We start from the raw sequence: 24,560 nt of genomic DNA, 5'->3' as shown, positions 1-24,560 counted from the left end.
CTGTAGGAGCCTCATGGCCTAGAGGGAGCGTGCACACACACACAGACACACACACACACACACACACACACACAGACACACACACACACACACAGCGTTTGATGACTTATAAGGATTATAATTAGAGCTATGAAGAGTATTTGTTGGTAGTAAAACTCAGGTATAAAGTATCACTCTATGGTTTTGTGATCACATTCACCTGAACACTAGGTCACAGTGACTTTACCCTTCGGACACTAAATGTTCTCAGTTCATCTTTAAAGGTTCAGTGTGTGAGATTCAGGTGAACGGATCCAGTGGCAGAAACTGAATATCAAATAATCCTAGTGATGTATAAACTTGTGTGTTTCACCTAAACTGCTTGAATTGTTATTTTCTTTACCCGATAATGATCCTTTATATTTACATACTTTATATTAAAATCAGGAGCGGGTCCTCTCTACCGTGGCAGCCATGTTTTTTCCCAGTAGCCCAGAATGGACAGAAAACATAAGACCTCTGGCCACTGGGTGTCAGCAGCGAGGAGACGTAGTAAAGTGAAGTTACACAAATAAATAAAACATTATATGTGTGTCAAGCTTCTAACATTAAAAATAATAAGAGATATTGGAGATGTCGTCGGTCTGATATAAAACAGGTCGACTGCTCTCACAGCTGCGTCACCAGCTGTGAACTGGGAACAACCAGAGCATCGAAACAAAGAGGAAGAAGAACTGAAGGAGATGAGACAAATCCAGCTGCTGCACTGTTTTCACATAATCTGCTCTTTACCCACGTTATTTAAACTTCCTGTCAGAGATTGTTGGCCCAGTAAACAGCTACATCTCATTTGCTCTAATTGTGTGTGTGTGTCCTTTTGTGTCTGTTTGTGTGTGTGGGTGTGTGTGTGTGACAAAGGACATTCCTGAGCTTATGTGAGGTCGTGTTTAACTTGTGTCAAATGTGCCGGGACATGAAATGATGCATAGCGACCCCACACGGCTTCACGGTGAGAATCACTAACAGAGAGTTAATAAGTGTCGTCCCACTCAGAGTCAGACGGGACCTGATCCAACACTGACGGGTTGGTCTGTGGCATCTTATATTAAATTAAGCGTTTTCAGACATGTTCCTGACATGTTCCTCACATGTTCCTTACATGTTCTTCAGGTTCTGTCTGTGAGAACAAATGTAAAACTGGAAGAACACAAACATCTCAGGATGAAGAAGAGGAGCCGGACACGTAGAAGAGAGAATAATTCATGATTCCTAAACATATATATCTATATTTATGATAACATTTTTAGAGATGTTTTTTGAGAATGAGGAGAAGCGACCTCCTGGACAGAAGAGGCCTTCGTTACTCTTTAAGCTGCTGCCTCAGTAAGGAAGTCGGCCATTAACAGAATCTGATAATGTTGCACTTTGAACAGGGAACGTCCCTCACACGTTCTCACTGGTTCACTTCAGGAACTTCAACACACCTTCAACCAGAACTCAGTGCAGCTCGCTCCTCCATCAAGGCCCAGCAGCTCGATTCTAAACGAGGTGCACCGACTCACACACTCAGAAATAACCATCCTCTAAATGTGTCTGATCATTTTATCAATATCCATAAATTATTCACTGGGAAAAAGAGGAAATGTTCACAAACATGCACTGAGTTGAATGTGTCCTTCTCTGACACAAACCACATCCTTCCACCAAGTTGACTGGAAATCTCTTTAGTTTCAGTTTGAACAAACAACTGGGACGGGGGTGAAAACATAACCTCCTGGTCTGAGGTAATAAAGCTTTGTTGAGAGTGCCCCCTGGTGTACGACCTGATACACATGACGTGTGGTTTAGTGGACACAGTAGAAAGAGACGGTGTTTATATTAGTGCTTTAAGTGATGTTGTCCCCCTGTTCGTTTGTACGTTTGTGTGTCTGTGAGCGAGGGGACACACAACTACTGGAGTGTAGTCGTTTTGGTGCAGAAGCAGATTCTCTAGAACACTGAGACAGAACGTTCCTCACACTTTCACTGATTTCTCAGAGGATCATTCATGGATGTTATCAGTTCAGAGGACGGACTTGTATGAGTGTGTGTGATGTGGAGCTACCATGCACATCTCCCAGTAACTGTGTGAAGTCGATACCATTATTAGAACCATTACGACTCTTTCTCTCTGTAAGATGAGCACTGGATATGAAACAGGGGTGAACAGAGACGGACGGGGTTAGGCCGGGTCGCCTCGTCATGGTGGAGTCAGCGGATACACCAGTTGACCACCGAGGACATGAATGATTCAGGTGGAGTTCTGAAAGACACGGCATCACCTGCACCATGTCCTGCTTTTCACCTGAGAGCTATTCATCCCCTGACAGCCAGAGTCATCTCTGCAGGGGACTAATTACCCCCCCCCCCCCCCCCCCCCCGTCTCACAGAGGACGTCAGCAGAGAGACAGGAGGTTTGGACAGCGTCATAAAACACCTCCAGCTTTCAAACGTTCTCCTGTGATGAAGCTGACGTTCCTCGGAGAACAGCTGATGGTCTGCATGGAGCTGAGGTTCTCATCTTCAGCTCTTAACACCAGCAGCTCAACAGAAACCTGAACGGAGACACGCGGGGACATTTGAGATGTCAGGGTGGAGCCCGTCTCCTTTTGTTCTGTCGTCTCCCATCGACAGCTCAACACCACGCTGACAGGTTCACCAGAGAGGGGGGAGAAGAAGAGGAGTGATCATCGGCCTCAGGGTCAGAGAGGAACCTCCAGGACCAGCAGGAAGTGGATCCAGATCCAAGCTGCTGCTGAACCTCTTCATCTGACCTGAGCCTTCAAACAGTGACCTCACACAAACAGAAGCTACGACACAACTTCACCTAAACGTGTCGACAAACTGAGAGAAACACAATCCATCACTTCTCCACTGTCTCCTGAGTGTTAATAATCAATAATCAATAATGATCTGTGGGGGTCACGATGTGAAGAGGAGCTGCTCCACCACAACAACTCCTTTGATGACTTCATATTGCTTTGGACTATAGAGCCAAAGTAAAGTAATATTTGTGTATTGTTTATTATTATCATTTGTCATTTGTCAAGTAAACAATTTGAATTCATAAAAAGACCCCTTTATTATGATTATGAATATTATCATAAAGCACTTTTCAATACTAAGCAGAAGGTTTGACATTGTTTTCAGTTGGATTTAAAATTAAGAATGAAAACACTAAAGAATATATGGTATATTAATTATGTATTGTAGAATTTAAAACATGAACAAACATAAAACAACAGTACAAACACTTGTTAAACATGTTCAGATGATCTGGTTCAGTTTAACCTTCATTAATGACTAAATGAAGTAGTTGTGTATGTTTGGGTGAAGTGTGGGTTCCTCACCTCGGACACACCGGCCTCGCAGCTCTGGATGCGGGACCGGAGCTCCTCGTCCTCCGCCGCCGGGGCTCCGGGTGAGGTGCCCGGGTCAGAGTCTGAGGCGGCCCGCTCCTGGAGCTCGGCTCCGGGTGAGGAGCCCGGGTCTGAAGCGGCCCGCTCCTGGAGCTCGGCTCCGGGTGAGGAGCCCGGGTCTGAGGCTGAGGCGGCCCGCTCCTGGAGCTCGGCTCCGGGTGAGGAGCCCGGGTCTGAAGCGGCCCGCTCCTGGAGCTTGGCTCCGGGTGAGGAGCCCGGGTCTGAGGCTGAGGCGGCCCGCTCCTGGAGCTCGGTGCCGGGTGAGGAGCCCGGGTCTGAGGCGGCCCGCTCCTGGAGCCGCTCCACGTCCCCCTCCACCTGGAGCGGTCCCTCCTCTGCGGCACCGGGGAGCCCCCCCGCAGTGCGGCCGGAGGGAGAGGCCCTCCAGCGGGTCTTCAGCTCCCGGAGCCCGAGCTGCCGGAGCACCGCGCTGAGCAGCGCGTGCAGGGCGGGGAAGTTAACGGTTCCGTGAGGCGTCCCGATGGATAAATCCAACAACTCCTCCAGGGTGAACACGTCCTCACACATCTCGGATTTACTCAGCTTTTATTAAAGTAGTTAAAGTTACGTTTTTAACATTAACTAAGTTACTAAAGTGAACTAAGTTACTAAAGTGAACTAAGTTATTAACGTTAGCCAAGTTATTTAGGTTAATTTACTAAACTTAGCTCAGTTATTTAAGTTAACTAGTTCTTTAAGTTAACTAAGTTATTAAAGTTAGCTAAGTTATAAACGTTAGCTAACCTCTGCAACTTCACTGTAACGTAAATAAAGCTAAAGAAAAGGTAAATAATAGGTAAATAAATATATAAAGATATGTTAATAAATGTAAACACAGTTAAATAGAAGTTAAATACATATATACAAAAGGTAAAAGGTAAACAAAGGTAAATCCGGTCACCGAGGTGTTCGCGGGTCAGTCCCAGTTTCCGGGATCAAACTAATCTCAGGTTCGGTCACTGGATGAAAACATGTTCCGAGACAAGTCAGGGATTCAAACTACAGACTCACACAGGAAACACACGCACCTCCCCTTCAGAGTAAAATACAGAAGAAAACTGCCACAACAGTTAGTTTGAACAGAATTTAGCTGAAGAGACAATTTCTTCAGATTTGTGGAAAATCAAACAGAATATACAAACACCAAAGTAAGAGTCCAAATTCAATTTGAAATTTGTTTATCACGAGTTCCGCGTCATCACTGGAAAAGTCTCAGTCTGGATTTGAAAACAATAAATTGTGTTGCAAAGATGATATGATTGTTTGAGTCTGAGCTTCACAATTGTTTAAGTTTGGTCGTTCAATGCAAACTCAGTTTTAACCAATTCACAAATTTTAGCGATGTAGATTCATGAAGACTTTAATTATTCAGACTCGGATCAAATACAACACAACAAGCTAAAGTTTATACAAAAGAGCAAAAGAGAAAACAACAAACTGACGTTTTAATTATTACTTTTCTTATCTTATTAATTTCTCTTATTTGACTGTTGTATTAAAACATGTCAGTTAAATTAATAGATAAATTCACAATAAGGTATTTTACTTTGACGGATGGACCGGATGTAGTATTTAACAGTTTCCTTTTCACGCCCCGGATTCCCACGCTGCCAGCGTTACTGGTTGCTAGGGAACAAGAGGCCAGTCAAGCTTCCTTCAGGAAACAAGAAAATGTCGAACTTCCTATAAACACATTATTAATAATTCATAATAACAGAACCTGTAAAGGTGGGTAGTAGAATCTATACTCATGCAGCATAACCTGACTGGAGTTAGCTGATTATATTTAGTATTCATAGACTTTGATCTATTTATTTATAGTTTCTGTTATCATAGCTTTTGTCTATCGGCTGAAAGATGAGTAAATATTTGATTTAAAGAATAATCATCAGAAGGTAGAAACTTCGTGTGTCAATCATTTTCCTTTAAACTGTCAAACAGACACAGGAGAGCAAATTAAAACAAGGATTGAATTCAAGTTTCTATTAATTCTCTGGCTCCTCCCCTTTAACTGCAGATCAGCTCAGATTATTGTAATCAAATATTTCACAGAATATTCCAGAGAACAGACGATTTATGTTCAAAATGACATTTTATTGATAATAAAAACAAGCAAGCGAAGGCTGGGGGGGGGGCGTCATTATTACATTCAAGTATAAAATCATCTTCAAAGTTCACATGCAGTTCCCTTAATATCCTGGAGATTTGATTTGGGACATAAAATAAAACGTGTGCAAACCCAAAGCCTCGTGTTTCATTTGATTATTACCCAAAAATATGTGCCGTCATTCAGAGAGTGACACTTTAAAGAGAGAACAAAAACTACAGCATCAGTTGTTGTTTTTTGCAACACAACATTAGACAAGACGACACGTGGACTCGCCCGTGTTCAGCATCAGAGTGGAGGGAGAGAGGATGGGGGGGAGAGAGGATGGGGGGGGGGGGGGGGGGATGTTTGTATAACTCTGGAGATTAAAATGAAAAGACTGAATCAGCAGCTCTGTGACAATGTGAAATAAAACCTGCAGATAAAAGTGAAGATGCTTCGTGTTTGTTTCTGTCTTTCAGGAACCAAACATTTCATTTCATCTGAACTCAGTGAATCATCCACGTGTGACACCAGAGGTTTCCTGGAACACAGAGTCGCTCTGGATCTTATCACGACTGAGGTCACTCGGTGTCTGATGAGGAACCAGACCAACAGGAAAATCAGTAAATCAAAAGAGTGAAGGTGGAAATGGATTCACAGGATTGAAGGTTCAGTTTGTTGAGGGTGTTTCTCTTCAAAGTGCTCGTCAGGTGTCACCACGTTAAAGTTCTACTGAAGCTGTGAAGTTTGAGACGGGAGCTGAGTCACGTGGACTGAATCTCAGTCTTTGTGTCTCTGGAGCTTCAGAGGGAAGAAGAATTTTGTGTCAAACGTTCAGAGGAGAGACTTTCAGAGCTGGTTCATCTTTATGTGAGGAGGAATTATTCTATTTTTAACTTTTATCAAATCCCATGAAAGAGGAAAAAACACCGATGTGTGACTAAAAGAACCAGCTCAGTCCAACCCGACTCCAAATCCACATGAACACAGGACAGCTCCAAAGTATCTCAGTCGCCCCCCCCGGCAGGTCGGGAACCTGCCTCCTCCATGTCAGCAGATGGGACATGGACCAAACTGAAAAAGGAGAAGTAGAAGCTGTTTTTAAGGAATTCTTGTGGAAGGGTGAGAAAATAACCATGTGGATAAACAAGGTCAAATCCAGGAAGGTCACTTTCTTTGGTGAGAGACAGGCACTAAACTCGGCTCTCCATCACGCTTACATTCTTAAAAACACCTCACAGGTATTGCGTTAGTGTGTGTGTGTGTGTGTGTGTGTGTGTTCGTGGTGATGATGTCACCAGTTTAACAGTGAAGCTCTCTGATGTGTTTTGAGCAGCGTGTGGAGTCGAGAGGAATCGGGCTACGATACGAGTTCAACACCAGTCGTCAGTTCAGAGCAGCTGCAGGTGGAAACCAGTCAAACCTGCAGCTGCTTCTTCATAAAGCCAGTGTTACTCCTCAGGACCAGTCAGTCCTGAACAGGCCTCAGTTAAAAGGCTTGATACTCGATAAACAAACCACGACAAGTGTGTTTTCATATTTCACCGGATTGATTATTAGACTGTGTCCACAAAAAGAAAAACCAGGGATGAAGCTTGATGAAACATCTGGAGTTCACTCAATCGCTCGGTCGTGGGATTCAGTTCAGATAAACGTTGGGCTCAAGACGAATGTTTGGTTTTCCAGCAGATCGAGAGGCTCTGAAAACCAAACAGTGTCTGTGTGAGGACACCTTCCTCCTCCGGTGCACAGAGCCCTGCTCCTCATCCTCACCGGGAGCAGATCAGATGCTGTCGTAGTCCGATTCCCGCCGGCTGGACTCGGCCCACCCCTCGGCCACGAAGAACGATATCGAGCCCAGGAAACCCGACAGGACCAGGATGAGCAGCTGCCAGTGCAGCAGCAGGTAGTTACTGTAGAAGAAGGCTAGAGCGGCCATGATGGACTGCAGGGGAAACAACACGTGACAAGAAGTTAGTCAAATGGAAACAATGGAGAATGAAACTCGGATCCAACACCAGAGGACGAATGTGATGCAATCTAAATATGAAGATATCAGCAGGCAGAGCTGGAGGCACCTGGATGAACTTGAAGACGGCGAAGGCCGGAGCACTGTTGTCCCGGAACATGACGCCGATGATGCTGAGCAGCTGCGTGTTGAAGCAGCTGTCGCCCAAACCCAACAGGAAGCTGCAGAGCATCGCCACCGCAACGCTGAACACACACACACACACACACACACACAGACACACAGGAGGATGGGACTTGGACCAACTATGAACAATGTACATATCTGTGCCCGGGGCTCATCCTCTGATCACCCGGCCACGCCCTCGGGTCTGAGCTGTGTCTCTGGACTCTTCGTACCTCGGGCTGATGTAGGCCTGCAGGTCGGTTCCCTCCTCCGGGGCCAGCGGAGCGTCGCTGGCAATGTTCAGGAAGATCAGGTAAAAAGCCACAAAGTGAGTGACGAGTCCCAGCAGCACCACCGGGTTCCTCCCAAACCGGTTCCTCTTGTTCAGCATCCCAAACACGCCCCCTCCTGGCAGGCAGAGGAAGGACCGAGAACACAACTTGCTCAGCTCGTTTCCTCGTTCTCTCTCCAAACACGTGACAAACATGTGACACGTCAGAAATGAATGATCGGACGAGTGACAGCTCAGACGACTCACCCAAGATCTCGCCTATGCCGATGAAAATCCCAGAGATGCCAATCAGACTCTTTGCATCTTTGCCGAACCTCGTCATGGCGCCGATACACGTCCCGTACACCCCGCTGTAAAAAGTGAGCTCCAAGCCTGAAGGAGACAGAGCAGCGGTGTCACCATCAGTTCACCTCCATCAGTTCACCTCCACCTCCTCCAGACACCTCAACCAGACACCTCCACCAGACACCTCCATCAGTTCACCTCCACCAGACACCTCCTCCTCCACCAGACACCTCCTCCTCCACCTCCACCAGACACCTCCACCTCCTCCCACTCACCTGTGTATCCGATGGAGAAGCTCAGCAGCAGCATCTCTTTGGTGACAAAGATCTTACACGCTTGAACTGCGAACAACAAAGTGGATGTTGACATGAGAAGGTTGTGTGACATTAATGTTGAGATGAGAAGGTTGTCACATTAATGTCGACATGAGAAGGTTGTGTGACATTAATGTTGAGATGAGAAGGTTGTGTGACATTAATGTTGACATGAGAAGGTTGTGTCACATTAATGTTGACCTGAGAAGGTTGTGTCACATTAATGTCGACATGAGAAGGTTGTGTGACATTAATGTTGAGATGAGAAGGTTGTGTGACATTAATGTTGACCTGAGAAGGTTGTGTCACATTAATGTTGACATGAGAAGGTTGTGTGACATTAATGTTGACATGAGAAGGTTGTGTGACATTAATGTTGAGATGAGAAGGTTGTCACATTAATGTCGACATGAGAAGGTTGTGTGACATTAATGTTGAGATGAGAAGGTTGTGTGACATTAATGTTGACATGAGAAGGTTGTGTCACATTAATGTTGACCTGAGAAGGTTGTGTCACATTAATGTCGACATGAGAAGGTTGTGTGACATTAATGTTGAGATGAGAAGGTTGTGTGACATTAATGTTGAGATGAGAAGGTTGTCACATTAATGTTGACATGAGAAGGTTGTGTGACATTAATGTTGACATGAGAAGGTTGTGTGACATTAATGTTGAGATGAGAAGGTTGTGTGACATTAATGTTGAGATGAGAAGGTTGTCACATTAATGTCGACATGAGAAGGTTGTGTGACATTAATGTTGAGATGAGAAGGTTGTGTGACATTAATGTTGACATGAGAAGGTTGTGTCACATTAATGTTGACCTGAGAAGGTTGTGTCACATTAATGTCGACATGAGAAGGTTGTGTGACATTAATGTTGAGATGAGAAGGTTGTGTGACATTAATGTTGACCTGAGAAGGTTGTGTCACATTAATGTTGACATGAGAAGGTTGTGTGACATTAATGTTGACATGAGAAGGTTGTGTGACATTAATGTTGAGATGAGAAGGTTGTCACATTAATGTCGACATGAGAAGGTTGTGTGACATTAATGTTGAGATGAGAAGGTTGTGTGACATTAATGTTGACATGAGAAGGTTGTGTCACATTAATGTTGACCTGAGAAGGTTGTGTCACATTAATGTCGACATGAGAAGGTTGTGTGACATTAATGTTGAGATGAGAAGGTTGTGTGACATTAATGTTGAGATGAGAAGGTTGTCACATTAATGTTGACATGAGAAGGTTGTGTGACATTAATGTTGACATGAGAAGGTTGTGTGACATTAATGTTGAGATGAGAAGGTTGTGTGACATTAATGTTGAGATGAGAAGGTTGTCACATTAATGTCGACATGAGAAGGTTGTGTGACATTAATGTTGAGATGAGAAGGTTGTGTGACATTAATGTTGACATGAGAAGGTTGTGTCACATTAATGTTGACCTGAGAAGGTTGTGTCACATTAATGTCGACATGAGAAGGTTGTGTGACATTAATGTTGAGATGAGAAGGTTGTGTGACATTAATGTTGAGATGAGAAGGTTGTGTGACATTAATGTTGACATGAGAAGGTTGTGTGACATTAATGTTGAGATGAGAAGGTTGTGTGACATTAATGTTGACATGAGAAGGTTGTGTCACATTAATGTCGACATGAGAAGGTTGTGTGACATTAATGTTGAGATGAGAAGGTTGTGTGACATTAATGTTGAGATGAGAAGGTTGTGTGACATTAATGTCGACATGAGAAGGTTGTGTGACATTAATGTTGAGATGAGAAGGTTGTGTGACATTAATGTTGACATGAGAAGGTTGTGTCACATTAATGTTGACCTGAGAAGGTTGTGTCACATTAATGTCGACATGAGAAGGTTGTGTGACATTAATGTTGAGATGAGAAGGTTGTGTCACATTAATGTCGACATGAGAAGGTTGTGTCACATTAATGTTGACGTGAGAAGGTTGTGTCACATTAATGTTGAGATGAGAAGGTTGTGTCTCATTAATGTCGACATGAGAAGGTTGTGTCACATTAATGTTGACCTGAGAAGGTTGTGTCACATTAATGTTGAGAAGGTTGTGTCTCATTAATGTTGACGTGAGAAGGTTGTGTGACATTAATGTTGAGATGAGAAGGTTGTGTCTCATTAATGTTGACATGAGAAGGTTGTGTGACATTAATGTTGACATGAGAAGGTTGTGTGACATTAATGTTGAGATGAGAAGGTTGTGTCACATTAATGTTGAGATGAGAAGGTTGTGTGACATTAATGTTGAGATGAGAAGGTTGTGTCACATTAATGTTGAGATGAGAAGGTTGTGTCACATTAATGTTGAGATGAGAAGGTTGTGTCTCATTAATGTTGACATGAGAAGGTTGTGTGACATTAATGTTGACATGAGAAGGTTGTGTGACATTAATGTTGAGATGAGAAGGTTGTGTCACATTAATGTTGAGATGAGAAGGTTGTGTCACATTAATGTTGAGATGAGAAGGTTGTGTGACATTAATGTCGACATGAGAAGGTTGTGTCACATTAATGTTGACATGAGAAGGTTGTGTCACATTAATGTTGAGATGAGAAGGTTGTGTCACATTAATGTTGAGATGAGAAGGTTGTGTCTCATTAATGTCGACATGAGAAGGTTGTGTCACATTAATGTTGAGATGAGAAGGTTGTGTCACATTAATGTTGAGATGAGAAGGTTGTGTCACATTAATGTTGAGATGAGAAGGTTGTGTCACATTAATGTTGACATGAGAAGGTTGTGTCTCATTAATGTTGACATGAGAAGGTTGTGTCACATTAATGTTGACATGAGAAGGTTGTGTGACATTAATGTTGACATGAGAAGGTTGTGTCTCATTAATGTCGACATGAGAAGGTTGTGTCTCATTAATGTTGACATGAGAAGGTTGTGTCTCATTAATGTTGAGATGAGAAGGTTGTGTCTCATTAATGTTGACATGAGAAGGTTGTGTCACATTAATGTTGAGATGAGAAGGTTGTGTCACATTAATGTTGACATGAGAAGGTTGTGTCTCATTAATGTTGAGATGAGAAGGTTGTGTCTCATTAATGTTGACATGAGAAGGTTGTGTCACATTAATGTTGAGATGAGAAGGTTGTGTCACATTAATGTTGAGATGAGAAGGTTGTGTCACATTAATGTTGAGATGAGAAGGTTGTGTGACATTAATGTTGACGTGAGAAGGTTGTGTCTCATTAATGTTGAGATGAGAAGGTTGTGTCTCATTAATGTTGACATGAGAAGGTTGTGTCACATTAATGTTGAGATGAGAAGGTTGTGTCACATTAATGTTGAGATGAGAAGGTTGTGTCACATTAATGTTGACATGAGAAGGTTGTGTGACATTAATGTTGACGTGAGAAGGTTGTGTCTCATTAATGTTGACATGAGAAGGTTGTGTCACATTGTGTTTAAAGGATTAAACCTCATGAAGTGCTGGTTCATGTAATAAACTTACCGAAAGCATCCAGCGCCTGTGAGCAGAGGCCTGAGTGAGGTGAGCTGCAAGAACAACACAAACACAAAATGAGACGCCAGTGAACCCGACACTGGTTTAACTGGAAGTTCTTCTCTTGACCAGCTCCTGGACTGGGTTGCTGCGGTGACTGTATCACAGCAGAGTCCAAGAGAAATGTAGGAAAGGACAATATTTACAGTTAAAGGTCAACTGTCCCGTCCTTTACTGGTCCGATCAAATAATAAATGGTTTCGCGGGGTGGGGGGGTGGGGTACGGGTGGGGGGGTGGTGGGATTGGAGGCTCCGTCTGACTTTAAAGGATTTACTTTCCAGGACGTTTACAGGCTACGTTTTGTTTGTGGACATCTTATTTTTAAGATGTCAGAAGGCTCCAGATGGTTCTGGATCATTTAACGTTTCAGTCCTGACCCGAGGTTCCAGGTCGGCACCTCCTCTATCATATAACAGCATCTGTGAGGTCACCTGTGCAGCCGGCCTATCTAATATACTGGCTTCATTTTTCCTGGATCGTGGAAAGACGACGTCCATCTTTACTTAGTCTATGACAACGAGCAGCTTGGCTCCGCCTCTCTTCTTCTAACAAACCGGAGAACCAGCTGAGATCTTCCTCCAGTGAAGAACAGTGCTGCTCTTTCTTAACAGAGATGTAACTGAAGTGCATTGTTCCTGTCAAAGCTACACATCAAACCTACGTGTCCGTGGAGCTCTCTGTGGACTCGGCCTGCAGCAGCGACTCCGTCACCTCGGAGGGAGACGACTCGGGGTCGGGCCTCCGGATCAGGAAGAAGAGGAAGCAGCCGACCAGGCTGATCACGGTCAGAGAGATGAAGACCGTCTGCCGGTCTTTGTCTGAGACAAAACACACGAGTCACACTTAACTTCTCATGGGAAGAAACCACTGGAACCAGTGAGGAGCAGGTGAAGTGTGGGTGTGTGCAGGTACCTGTGATGTGGACGTGTCCATGCCAGGCAAAGTAGATGTAGAGGTTTCCAAAGAACAAGCTGCAGAGACATGAATGATATCGAGTCAGTGTGTGAACAGATTGCTGAACAGACCTCAGCACATGAAGAGTGTTTCCTCACATGGGTTTAAATAAATGTTCTCACTTTTCTACTATGTTTTAACTGTTGCTCTTCTTACTCATGTTTTAATTTAACCTGAAGAGCAGCTTGTTTTTAGGATTTTATGAGGAAAGGACTCATCAAATATAAACTGTGTGTCCATGTGAGTTCTGTGAGGCCGGTTCCTGGCCCTCAGGGATTGGCTGGAGGAGTTTGACTGGTTTTCTTCGAGGTGTTAACTGGATCAGAACTCCTGAGTTTACCTGCACTGCAGCAGAGCCCAGAATATGCCGCTGTTTCTCCCGATGTTGTTGTCAGTGGAGTTGATGGTGAGCACGTTTCCCTGCGCCGTCCAGAGCACTAGAGAACAGAAACACTGGTCCACACACATGCAGAGGAGAATCCTTTGTTCCACAAATCACATGTTGGGTCACGTGTCGTTACCTGCTGCTCCTACTCCAACCAGCACAGACGCTGTGTAGAAGCTCCACGTGTACGGGTAGATGAACATAGCGATGTAGCCGCTGTGGAGACAAGGTGAGGACGAGTCAGGAGCCTGACTCAGCAGAAACGGGTGGGGACAGGAAACATACGAGTCAGTGAGTGTTTACCTGTAGAGAAGCCCACTGAAGAACATGGAGAGCTGGGGTCCAATGAGGGTCACCACTGACGGAGCGATGAGGTTGGACGCAGAGAAAACTCCATAGATGATGGCCATGCTGAGGACACACCACAGATTGACCTCTGACATCAGAGTGAGCAGGTCAACTTTCAAACACAGGTAGAGTCACTGAAAGAGGTGATTCACGTCTTTCCTCCTGACAGAAGTGTGTCTGTCTGTCTTTCCCCTGTCTGTCTGTCTGTCTGTCTGTCTTTCCCCTGTCTGTCTTTCCCCTGTCTGTGTGTCTGTCTTTCCCCTGTCTGTCTGTCTGTGTGTCTTTCCCCTGTCTGTCTGTCTTTCCCCTGTCTGTCTGTCTGTGTGTCTTTCCCCTGTCTGTCTGTCTTTTCCATGTCTGTCTGTCTTTCCCCTGTCTGTCTTTCCCCTGTCTGTGTGTCTGTCTTTCCCCTGTCTGTCTGTCTGTGTGTCTTTCCCCTGTCTGTCTGTCTGTGTGTCTTTCCCCTGTCTGTCTGTCTTTCCCCTGTCTGTCTGTCTTCCCCCTGTCTGTCTGTCTTCCCCCTGTCTGTCTGTCTGTCTGTCTGTCTGTCTTTCCCCTGTCTGTCTGTCTGTCTGTCTTTCCCCTGTCTGTCTGTCTGTCTGTCTTTCCCATGTCTGTCTGTCTTCCCCTGTCTGTCTGTCTGTCATCCTCCTGTCTGTCTGTCTGTCTTTCCCCTGTCTGTCTGTCATCCTCCTGTCTGTCTGTCTGTCTGTCTTTCCCATGTCTGTCTGTCTGTCTTCCCCTGTCTGTCTGTCTGTCTTCCCCTGTCTGTCTGTCTGTCATCCTCCTGTCTGTCTGTCTGTCTTTCTTTCCCCATGTCTGTCTGTCTGTCTGTCTTTCCCCTGTCTCTCTGTCTTCCCCTGTCTGTCTGTCTGTCTTTCCCCTGTCTGTCTGTCTGTCTGTCTGTCTGTCTTCCCCTGTCTGTCTGTCTGTCTTCCCCTGTCTGTCTGTCTTCCCCTGTCTGTCTGTCTTCCCCCTGTCTGTCTGTCTTTCCCCTGTCTGTCTGTCTTTCCCCTGTCTGTCTGTCTGTCATCCTCCTGTCTGTCTGTCTGTCTTCCCCTGTCTGTCTGTCTGTCTTCCCCTGTCTGTCTGTCTTCCCCTGTCTGTCTGTCTTCCCCCTGTCTGTCTGTCTTTCCCCTGTCTGTCTGTCTTTCCCCTGTCTGTCTGTCTGTCATCCTCCTGTCTGTCTGTCTGTCTTCCCCTGTCTGTCTGTCTGTCTTCCCCTGTCTGTCTGTCTGTCATGTCCAACGTCACACACGTCCTCTCACCTCACACTCGACCCGGGAGTGAATTATGACTAATCAGATGTTGGCTGGTGTGAGTGGATCATTTGTGGAAATGAGGCTTTATTGTTAGTGAGTGATGGTTATTGTGTGTTTGTGTTGTCTGTAGAAACACCCTGTGAGTGCTGCTGCTAATAAACATCCCTACAGCAACACTCACAGAGTCACGTGACCCCGTCGGTGGAGAACTGTGTGATGGAGAAGTTTGAGGAGACAGACTCTAGAACTCAGTGGAGCTCTAATCGCCCTCAAGGCTCAACAGACGCTTTATAAACACATTTAGACTCAAGAGCTCTGAGACACTCTGTGATGTGTGAGGTTCTTCACCTCGTGTAGCCGCTCCCGTGGAACTCGGTGCTGTTGAAGCTCTTTAGAACCGTTTGCTGTGAAGACAAAGACGTGTGAGAGAAAGAGTCTGGTAGTGTGTGATCGACAGGGACTGAGCACAGGTCCAACCCACCTCTATGTTTCCACATGTTTGAAAAGCAGTGAACATGAACATGAAGCCGAAGCCCAGGATGATGATGTTCAGGAGCTTCTTCCCCTCTGGATTCATTTTGGAAGCTGTTTGAGGAAGTGAAGACGGAAAAAACTCTTCTGGAGTGAACCGCACGTCTGAGGAGGGAAGAAGACGCACAAAGACCAGAAGTGTCAGATATCACAGAACCTTCGAGGCACTCACTCAGAGCTCAGCCTCAAAGCAGAAGAATCACGTGACTCACAAACCAGTTGTTTTAGGACAAACACAGACAGACGACAGGACAGTGACTACTCGTGAAAGCGTTGTACCTCGGCCCACAACACACAACACAAACACACACATTGAACACAGGACTGAACCACTATGTGAACGGGTTCCCACAGCTCGGCGCCTCCGGGCTCGTGTGTTTTATACCGAGTTACAAACTTGTTGTGTTGGATCATTGAAGCACTGACGTGTGTGTTCCTTTAGAAGTTAGGACCGACTCTCACCAGACGTGTGGTTGACAGGGTTCTGAAGGGGCTCGGTTCTGGAGACGAACCGGTCCGGACACGAGTCACATGAGACACATATGTCTTCTCAAAGTGTCCAACATTATACAACTCAAGTAGATCTCGACTCACCGGCGGCTGCGGCTCTCTGGACGGACTCACTGGGCGTTTAGCGTCGTTAGCTGCCGGTGGCTCAGGAATCCTCCTCTGGCCCGAGAGACCTGTGAACTACCGGGGACATGCCGGGGTCCGCCGCGAACAACCGGGCTCCTGAAGTTAATCTCTCCGCAGCACCGGGAAACAGCGGCTGAACCGGAGGCTGTCACGTGAGGGAGTCAGCTGACCAGCTAGCTTACCCGTTAGCCGTTAGCATGAACCCGCGGACACACACAGGTTGAGCGCAGCATGAGTTCAGACCCAGAGGACCGGGCCGGACACAGTGTCTACTCCAGGACGCTTGTTCAGACACATCATGAAAAACCAAACACGTGATTTCAAATGATCGTTGTTCTCAAAACATCCAGGAGCTGCTCCAGCTAGCATGCTAGCTAATTAGCACAACAAGATAACTTGCGCAACTTCCGATCAAAAATAAAACAACATGTTATACATGTAAGACTTTAAATTCATATATTAATGATATTAAACTCAATAGTGTGAAATCATATACACATGTAGAAAACACGTTGAGATGTTTATTAATGATATTATTTTACAATAGTATGAAAAAACATGTTGATAACTGTTGATAGTTTAAGAAACACCTCAACCTATTTCTATCTTTTTGCTTTTAATTAATTTTATCCTCTTTTTTTTACCACCATTGGTTCTTTTACAGCCTTTGCAGTTTTAAGGTTTTATCCTAAGTTATTTTGTAATGCTAACGTGTTGTTATTGATCTAAATTTCCCTCTGGACAAATAAAGTATCTCTCTCTCTCCATTTGAGCTGTATTCTATGTATGAAAGCTGCTGTATGAGTTCATGTATTATTATATTATTAAAGGTGAAACATTCATGTTTCTAAAAAGGTCAACAACCGAGTTTATGTAAAAGTCCCTTGTGACCCCCCCTCCTGTCCAGATGGTGGCGGTAGTGCGCTGATAACCAACCGCCATTAAACCTGCGAGGAGGAGGATGAGGAAGAAGCACTAGAAGAAGAAGCAGCACAAGTTCCGCCTGCTCCGGAGCTGCAGCATCGGATCCGACCCAGAAACTGAACAATATTCAGGTTCGTGAAGATTTAAATCCGCCACAAGTGCAGAGTTCGACTTTAAACCGTGTGCGTGGACTTTCTCAACCCGCGCGAAGACTCCCGCTGCTCGTTCGAAGGCGACCAGGCCTCGCGGGCTCCTCGCCATGAGTTACGGAAGGCCTCCGCCGGACGTCGACGGCATGACTTCGCTCAAAGTGGACAACCTGACGTACCGGACCTCCCCAGAAACCCTGCGACGGGTGTTCGAGAAGTACGGCCGGGTCGGAGACGTCTACATCCCGCGGGACCGATACACGAAGGAGAGCCGCGGCTTCGCCTTCGTGCGTTTTCACGACAAACGCGACGCTGAAGACGCGATGGACGCCATGGACGGCGCGCTCCTGGACGGACGGGAGCTCCGGGTCCAGATGGCCCGGTACGGCAGACCCCCGGACTCTCACAACGGAGGAGGTGGAGGCGGCGGTGGTCGCGATGGAGGTGGAGGTCGCGACGGAGGTGGAGGAGGCGGAGGAGGAGGAGGACGGCGAGGAGGAGCGCCCCGGAGGAGCGGAGGCTATGGCCGCCGAAGCAGAAGGTAAGAACCAGTTGAATGAGTGCGACGCGGTAAAATCAGGCTTTCGCTTTGTCCTCGACCAAAACACGTTGAGACGGGGAAAGTGCTGTGTTGCTTTCAAACGGGTGGAATTCACTACACAACTCGGCCGAGACAAATATAAAATGAATATAAACACATCGAGGGGTTTCTCCGTAAATAACAGAACTCCTGGATCCACCAGGAGAAAGTGAGGATCCAGTATTGACCATCATCACATGTGCTCAGATGGTCCCACGAGTCAAATGACCAGAGTAGTAACTTATTCTAATAGTTTTCTTACAATCATTATAATCTCTATTTGTTTTTAATTTATATATAGCAGTATTCTTAAAAACGTTACTTATTGCCTAACAATATTTGAAACCACATGAGAAACCAGTGAAAGTAATTAAATATTAAACGTAGTACGAACAATTTAATGGATGCAAGTCACGTTCCTGAAAGCTTAGTTAGAAGTTGTGAGTTTAGTTTTAGCTCAACAAATCTGAGGTGTATTTTATTTTTTGCAGTAGATCAGGATAATCCCATGACATCTGATCTTTTGATTTATCGTTTATTATCTGTGACCAAAGTGAAACTGTGATATCTGTTGGGTTGTCTGTGACTCCCTCCAGGTCCCAGTCTCTCTCAATTCTGTTCCAGCTGTTTTCACTTTACCGATGTTAACACAACCCACTGAATGTATTCAGCTCTTCCCGCAGCCCGAGACACAAGAGACGCAGCAGGTCCCGCAGCAGGAGCCGCTCTCGTTCCCGCAGCAGGTCCAGGTCCAGCAGATCCCACTCCTACTCCAGATCCAAGTCCCACTCTCCCAGGGCCAAGACCGCCAAGGCCAAGTCCCACTCTCGCTCCAGATCAAAATCCAAGTCTAAGTCCAGGTCCAGAAGCCATACCCCTGCCTCCAAAAGAGAGTCCAAGTCCAAGTCTAGGTCCAGGTCTAAAAGCCCGCCCAAGGCCGCACCAGAAAATGGAGGTGAAACCCCGTAGAGCTCTGCAGATCAGCAGTAGGTGAGTTCGATATCAAAGCACTGAGACATTTCATATTCCATTTTCATTTCCCTAACCCTCCTTCTCCGCAGATAATTCAGCAGGTGTCTGGTGTAATTTCAAGACCAAATTAAATACAACTTATCTTAACTTTAAAGAACAGGTAAAACAAACCTTGAATGTTGGTTTAGTGCTGAGGTACCACTGCTCTATCTGCCCCTCAGGCCTCAGCTGTCCTGTAGGAGGAGGGTGTGTTGGGGTAGTGGTGCTTGAGGAGTCCAGACTCGGTTCATCCCCATTTTGTATAATTTCACCTATTCTCGTGTTTGCTTTTCAATCTTGTCGATCCGATGGAAGTCTTTTCTCTTCCTGTAAAAACATTTCAACTGTTTTGAAACTGTCTCAATTTGCCCTTAAGGGTATTTACTCAATGACCTCATCAGAATGCTTTCTGAAAATGTTAACCCCCCCCACCCTGATTATAAATTGACTGAGTTATCGGCGCTCTGTCCAGTTGGTTGTTTAAATCCATAGGCGAAGGCGGTGGTGAGACGTCCTCGACAGCAGAGAGTAGGTTGTTGTGATGGCGCTCCATGTTGAGCTGCTGGTCACTGGACTCTGTCACCGAGGGGCATGATGCACATTCAGAGCAATTGGCTGCTGGTAACACACCCACATTCACGACTGTTCCCTCAATAGCTTCATGCTTGTACCAGAAACGCGTAGATTTGAGGAATCAAACATGTGACATCCTTTTGAAGTTCAGCAAAATAAACATCGTCTCATAAACTGTGCACAAATGATCAGGTTTTTAACAAAGACGTTTGTTGTTCCGGCTTAAAACTCGAGGTTTGTAAAAGTTATTGTCTCATGAAACACTTTGTCTAACGTTTCCTTTTTTTGGCAGTTTCAGGTGATGACATCAGAACTTCTTAGACAGGATCCCACACGAGCGACGTGTACGGCTGTTAAAGGTTATTACTGTGTTATCCGTGCTTTGTTCTCATTTATTTAGCTTCAGTACAGCTTCTTTTTTTTCCATGTCATCGATGTGCTGTGATTTTTTTCTTATTTTCATAAAGTTTAATCATTTATTAAAAAGGGGTGGGGGTCGTGTTCAGACATCACTTTCAGATGGTTCACTAGATACTGCGAAGCGTCCTCTCTGCATCCTGTATCATGGAGTGAGTTCTGCAGAGTCTCGCTTGCTTTTGAGTTCTTCATTGCAAACGTTCATTTTGTAAAAATGTTCAACGGGGGGGACCTGCTGTTTTATGCTAGCTTCTCTGTAATCTCACTCTGTGATACAGGCGTCAACATAATGAGACATAAACATCAGAGCCTCACTTAAAACATTTGCTCCTAAATTTCCATTTTCAGTCTGGAATCAAAAAGGGATACAAAGTCCCTAATCATAATATATGTGAGGAAAAGCCTTTAGTTTCCCTTACTTCATTTCACACACACACGAGTTAAATTGAAGTAATCCCGCAGTAAACAACACGGATGCTTCCTTCCTTTGGTTGCTGCCGCTCAGGTTGTTGTCCATGTAGACAGGACAGTTGTTTATTCTAACTCAAGTTAAATATAATCACATGTGAAGTTCAGTAAGTTGAGTGCAACTTTCAAGTGTGGGTAAAGGTCATCGATGTGTAGAATGTGTCATGTCCGATTTTAAGGTAAAACTCTTGTCGTTGAGTCTTTTTATTTTAAAGGATATAATTTGCTGCACTCTTAGACACTGTTTGTTCATCTTTTCTTTTTAATTTCTGATCCTAATCCTGCCTGTATGTGTTTTTGTGCACTAGGCGCAGTTGTGTAGCAGTTGAATATTGCTGGTTAGCTGTTAAGGTGGCGTGTTGCTCTGCTGAGTGCTTGGATGTATCCAGTATTCTCCAGAAAGCTCCTGTGACTACCAGTGGTGCGGTTGCTACAGTCTCATGCTCTGTACCATGACATGTTTATTTCCCATGTGATCCAAAAATGAGACCTTCAATAAAGAATTATTTGGTATTTTTTATGGCCTGTTTTTTTATTCCTCAGATAATTGTAGGTGTTTAACTGTTTAATACATGCAGTTGATAAAAGTTTAACATGCGCGTCACACTGATGATTTGATCTATTTTTTTTTTATTTGAAAAGTAAACTGACCCTCTGCAGTAAAAACTCTTTAATGTAAAAGCTTGTTCTATACATGGGCCTGTTTTCTAATTCAGCAGTTTGTTACTTATCTCAATAAAAACATTTTTGTATAGCCCATATTCACATATCACACTGTTTCATAGGGCTGAACAAGGTGGGAGATCCAGTTCTCAACCCTCAGCTAGATTTACATCAACCTTATTAACAGGGAATGAGTGATGTGAGGGTCCCTCACCAGGACGGCAGTAGATGCTGCGTGGAGCTGAAGAAATGGGTTATAAAAAGTAGGGGTAAAATATTATTACATGATAAACAGCACAAATATGTCTCAGCCTAAGAAGTATGTTCATATATAAGGCAGTATGAGCAAAGTACAGTTTTAACTTTCTCCATGAAGTGTAGGGTTTTTAAATAACTTACACTCCATAGAATTTCTAATCTATTTATTTTTCTACAAAATATGAAAAATATGCTCCAAATAATTTAATACGTCGCTTACCTATTTATGTTAAATGTGTTTTGTATTTGAGAGCACTTTAGTTAGAACTGTTACTCTTGATTACTGCCTCTTATGTACGAGTCCACCTACATCTCTCTGTCTTTACACATATCTATACACCTATCTATACGTATCTATACATATGTACATCTGTATTCATCGATCAGTCCAAATATATATAAAACACTTCTGCTTCTAATAACTATTAACTTTGAAGTAAGTGTAAATTTAACTATTAAAAAGATAATTATACTTAAACGTAAGATTTGTTTTTTTCCTATTGACCATGTTCTCAAATGGTGACGTCAACATTCCAGTAAAGTGGGCCCTGTTGGGGCGTGGCTGGTTGGAGACGTGGCGACGCGGTGACGTCAGGCTCGGGGCGGGGCATAAAGGCTTGTTTTCCAGCCGCTGGACGACTTCAGGCTCCATTTTGTGAGAAGCTGTGACGAAGCGAGTGTTGATCCACCGACTGATCCCAGACCAGTAACAGCTCCAGGCACAGACCGCCGACTCACCGACCGTCAACAAGTTATCATCCGAAAAGGAAATCCAATCTTATCGTATGTCCTCTATCCAGAACCTCCAAACTTATGGTGAGTGGCTTTTCTCCGGGGCGAGGACACCGGGTGGGGGAGGGGTACGAGCTAACGAGCTAACGAGCTAACGAGCTAACGGGGCTAACGTCCAGCGTCACCTGGAGCTTTATATCTCTGATTTCGGTCATCGTCACAGCTCGTGTCCGTCCGAGTGACCAGGTCCACAGAACCGTCGACCTGCAGCGGACCGGTGGGACGGGTCCAGTTTCTGTGTTCGTCCCCAGCCTGCTTGCTGTTCGAACGGCCGCCATTAGGCCTGCATGTCACCGCTAACGCGTTAGCCTATTCTTCTGACGCGCTAGCATCGATGCTGAAAATCGTGTTTCTGCTAATAAATCCGTTATACCTATGATTTGATCGACTCGCGTCAGAGTGGAGATATTTATCATCCATGTTAAAACGAAGGCTTCTACGTCACGACGGGCCCGGTCCTCCCGAGCGGTCGTGTTTACTGACCGGAAGCCGCCGCTAAGCTGTGGCCTCCGGGCCGCAGTAAGCTGGGGAGCTGAATCTGTAGCATGGGCTCTGCGCAGTTCTCATCTGAAACATGACACCGCACAGGGGATCTGGATTTTCACTTCGATTGACGTCGAAAAAAAACTGAAAATATATAAAATATCTCGTTATTATAAAAAAATATGGACATATAATGGTTTGACGATCAAACTGTGTAGAATCGTTCCATGTATTGTGTTTATCCAGTGTCACTAACGAGCTGTTCTTCTACCCCCCCCCCCCCCTCCAGACCCCTTTGCTGATAAGGGTGATGACCAACACCCAGCTGGGACTGAGGACTACATCCACATAAGAATCCAACAGCGGAACGGCAGGAAGACCCTCACCACTGTCCAGGGCATCTCCTCCCAGTATGACAAGAAGAAGCTAGTCAAGGCCTTCAAGAAGGTGGGTTCTTCTGTTTCAATGCTTCTCTCTCACGTTGGTCTTGAAGACCAGGGCATGGCCTGTCTGACTCACAGGTTTGTTGTTTTGTTCCTAAACAGAAGTTTGCCTGCAACGGGACAGTGATCGAGCACCCAGAGTATGGTGAAGTGATCCAGCTGCAGGGTGACCAGCGCAAGGATATCTGCAAGTTCCTCACTGATGTAAGTCGAGAGTGCGACGAGTTGTTTTCATGCTTTGTTTGGAACATGTGAAGTGGGTCAAGGGTCATTTCACTGATCAGCCTTTGTTCTGTCTTTGCAGGTTCACCTGGCCAAGGATGAGCAGCTCAAAGTCCACGGCTTCTAGAAGCTGCCGATCGGCCCTCTCCCCGACTCTCCAGGGTGGCCATTAACCCCCCTCCCCCCTTCCTCCTATGTGCTGCTGTTGGCCCCCCCCTCGTAGTCCCACCAGCTCCTACTAGCTAACACAAGATTTACCTCTTGACAAATATGGGACTCTGTAACACCGACCCCTACAACACCAGGGGGCAGGCTCGCTCTCACAAAGACACGCCACTGCAGCTCCACACAACATCAGGGATGAGTGGTGATGACCCCGCCCACTTCCTCCTCCCCCTTGTTTATTCCTTTATTTTTTATTTTTAGGTCTTGTGTCGCAGTAAAGACACTTCATGTAACTTTTTGTTTTGTATTCAAGGTGTTTCAATAAAACAATGAGTCTCCATGTGTTGGAGTTGTGTCATGGGGGACGGGGGGGGGGGAGGTCACATCTGTTCCAACTGATGTGGGTAATTGAGAAGCCTGCAGCGGGGGGGAGGGGTCGGGGTTTGTCTGCATGGTTTTTCAGTCTTGTTTTTACCTTAACAACTCATTGCTGTTTACATGTCTAGCTGCCTGCTCTCAGGCTAGAGAGCTGACTGTCTCCGGCATCTTAAATGTTTAATTAAATTATTTGTTCAATTATTTTCCTGCTAATGCAAGTTTAAAACTAAGTGGATGTTCTCTGGTCATATTAAGGTCCGAGTGAGTCCTGTGTGGACGGCTGAGTCGGTTCACTATGATCACATGAACCCTCTGGAGTGGGAACAAGTTGATGCTGGTTTCTTTGGAAACACCAGTTGAGTTGGTTGAAATAAGTAATTTTGAATTAACTAGTAAATAAAGTCCTGCTCTGGTGGATGACCAGCTTTCTCATCCAAAAACAAAACTCATCAAACCTGTGGTTATTCACACTTGAACCTTTGATTTCCTCTATTGCAATAATGTATAAATAACAGTACGTAGTAATGCAGTTAAATTAAAGCCATGGCCAGGTCACACTGTGCTCCTATGACTGACGAGGGATGGAGTGTTTTGCAAAATCCACATTTGGCTCAATAAAGTTCATGCATTTCCTTCCATGCACGTGTGTTATTTTATTATAAACATGATCTCTGGACCAAAGACAAATTCAAGAAGTCTAGTGTTAATTAATGATGCAACAACTCGCATGGCAGGTGATTTGGGCTGAACCACACTGCTCACACACTTAATGTGTCTTCTTAATGTTTTTATCTATTTATCAGAATCAGCTGTTCAGTT

General features: G+C 45.0%; 3 protein-coding genes across 7 annotated transcripts; 2 read left to right on the top strand and 1 right to left on the bottom strand.

Annotated features, from left to right (window-relative positions):
• Positions 1-5,510: 5,510 nt before the first annotated feature.
• On the bottom strand, positions 5,511-17,322 carry mfsd11 (major facilitator superfamily domain containing 11). Of its 3 annotated transcripts, none has more exons than XM_053442577.1 (15): positions 16,174-17,322; positions 16,042-16,079; positions 15,530-15,684; positions 15,397-15,452; positions 13,742-13,849; positions 13,575-13,654; positions 13,394-13,490; positions 13,012-13,070; positions 12,761-12,917; positions 12,048-12,091; positions 8,513-8,578; positions 8,199-8,324; positions 7,894-8,068; positions 7,605-7,740; positions 5,511-7,471 (listed from the first exon to the last, which is right to left on the bottom strand). In XM_053442577.1, exons 3-15 carry the CDS (start codon positions 15,623-15,625, stop codon positions 7,310-7,312), a joined length of 1,362 nt encoding a protein of 453 aa, XP_053298552.1. In that variant the 5' UTR covers positions 15,626-15,684; positions 16,042-16,079; positions 16,174-17,322; the 3' UTR covers positions 5,511-7,309. The 3 variants fall into 3 exon arrangements, with proteins under 3 accessions (XP_053298552.1, XP_053298551.1, XP_053298550.1); XM_053442576.1 differs by lacking the exon at positions 16,042-16,079 and having other exon boundaries at positions 5,511-6,600; positions 7,300-7,471; positions 16,174-17,319; XM_053442575.1 differs by lacking the exon at positions 16,042-16,079 and having other exon boundaries at positions 16,174-17,320.
• Positions 17,148-20,855, top strand: srsf2b (serine and arginine rich splicing factor 2b). Of its 3 annotated transcripts, XR_008341977.1 has the most exons (4): positions 17,148-17,829; positions 18,540-18,858; positions 19,745-19,811; positions 20,646-20,855. XR_008341977.1 is itself a non-coding variant. In XM_053442589.1 (3 exons), the coding sequence occupies exons 1-2, from the start codon at positions 17,399-17,401 to the stop codon at positions 18,835-18,837; spliced, it is 729 nt and encodes a 242-aa protein (XP_053298564.1). In that variant the 5' UTR covers positions 17,148-17,398; the 3' UTR covers positions 18,838-18,858; positions 19,745-20,855. The 3 variants fall into 3 exon arrangements, 2 of the variants coding, with proteins under 2 accessions (XP_053298564.1, XP_053298565.1); XM_053442589.1 differs by having other exon boundaries at positions 19,745-20,855; XM_053442590.1 differs by having other exon boundaries at positions 17,149-17,829; positions 18,552-18,858; positions 19,745-20,855.
• A 1,027-nt stretch (positions 20,856-21,882) lies between these two features.
• eif1 (eukaryotic translation initiation factor 1) lies at positions 21,883-24,379 on the top strand. Its single transcript, XM_053442594.1, has 4 exons — positions 21,883-22,074; positions 22,823-22,980; positions 23,079-23,180; positions 23,281-24,379. The coding sequence occupies exons 1-4, from the start codon at positions 22,044-22,046 to the stop codon at positions 23,323-23,325; spliced, it is 336 nt and encodes a 111-aa protein (XP_053298569.1). The 5' UTR covers positions 21,883-22,043; the 3' UTR covers positions 23,326-24,379.
• Positions 24,380-24,560: the final 181 nt, after the last annotated feature.

Source organism: Pleuronectes platessa, chromosome 16 (genome assembly GCF_947347685.1).
Source record: "Pleuronectes platessa chromosome 16, fPlePla1.1, whole genome shotgun sequence".
Classification (NCBI taxonomy): Eukaryota; Metazoa; Chordata; class Actinopteri; order Pleuronectiformes; family Pleuronectidae; genus Pleuronectes; species Pleuronectes platessa.
Note: the sequence above shows the minus strand (reverse complement) of the source record. Positions and strands in the feature narration are given on the sequence as shown.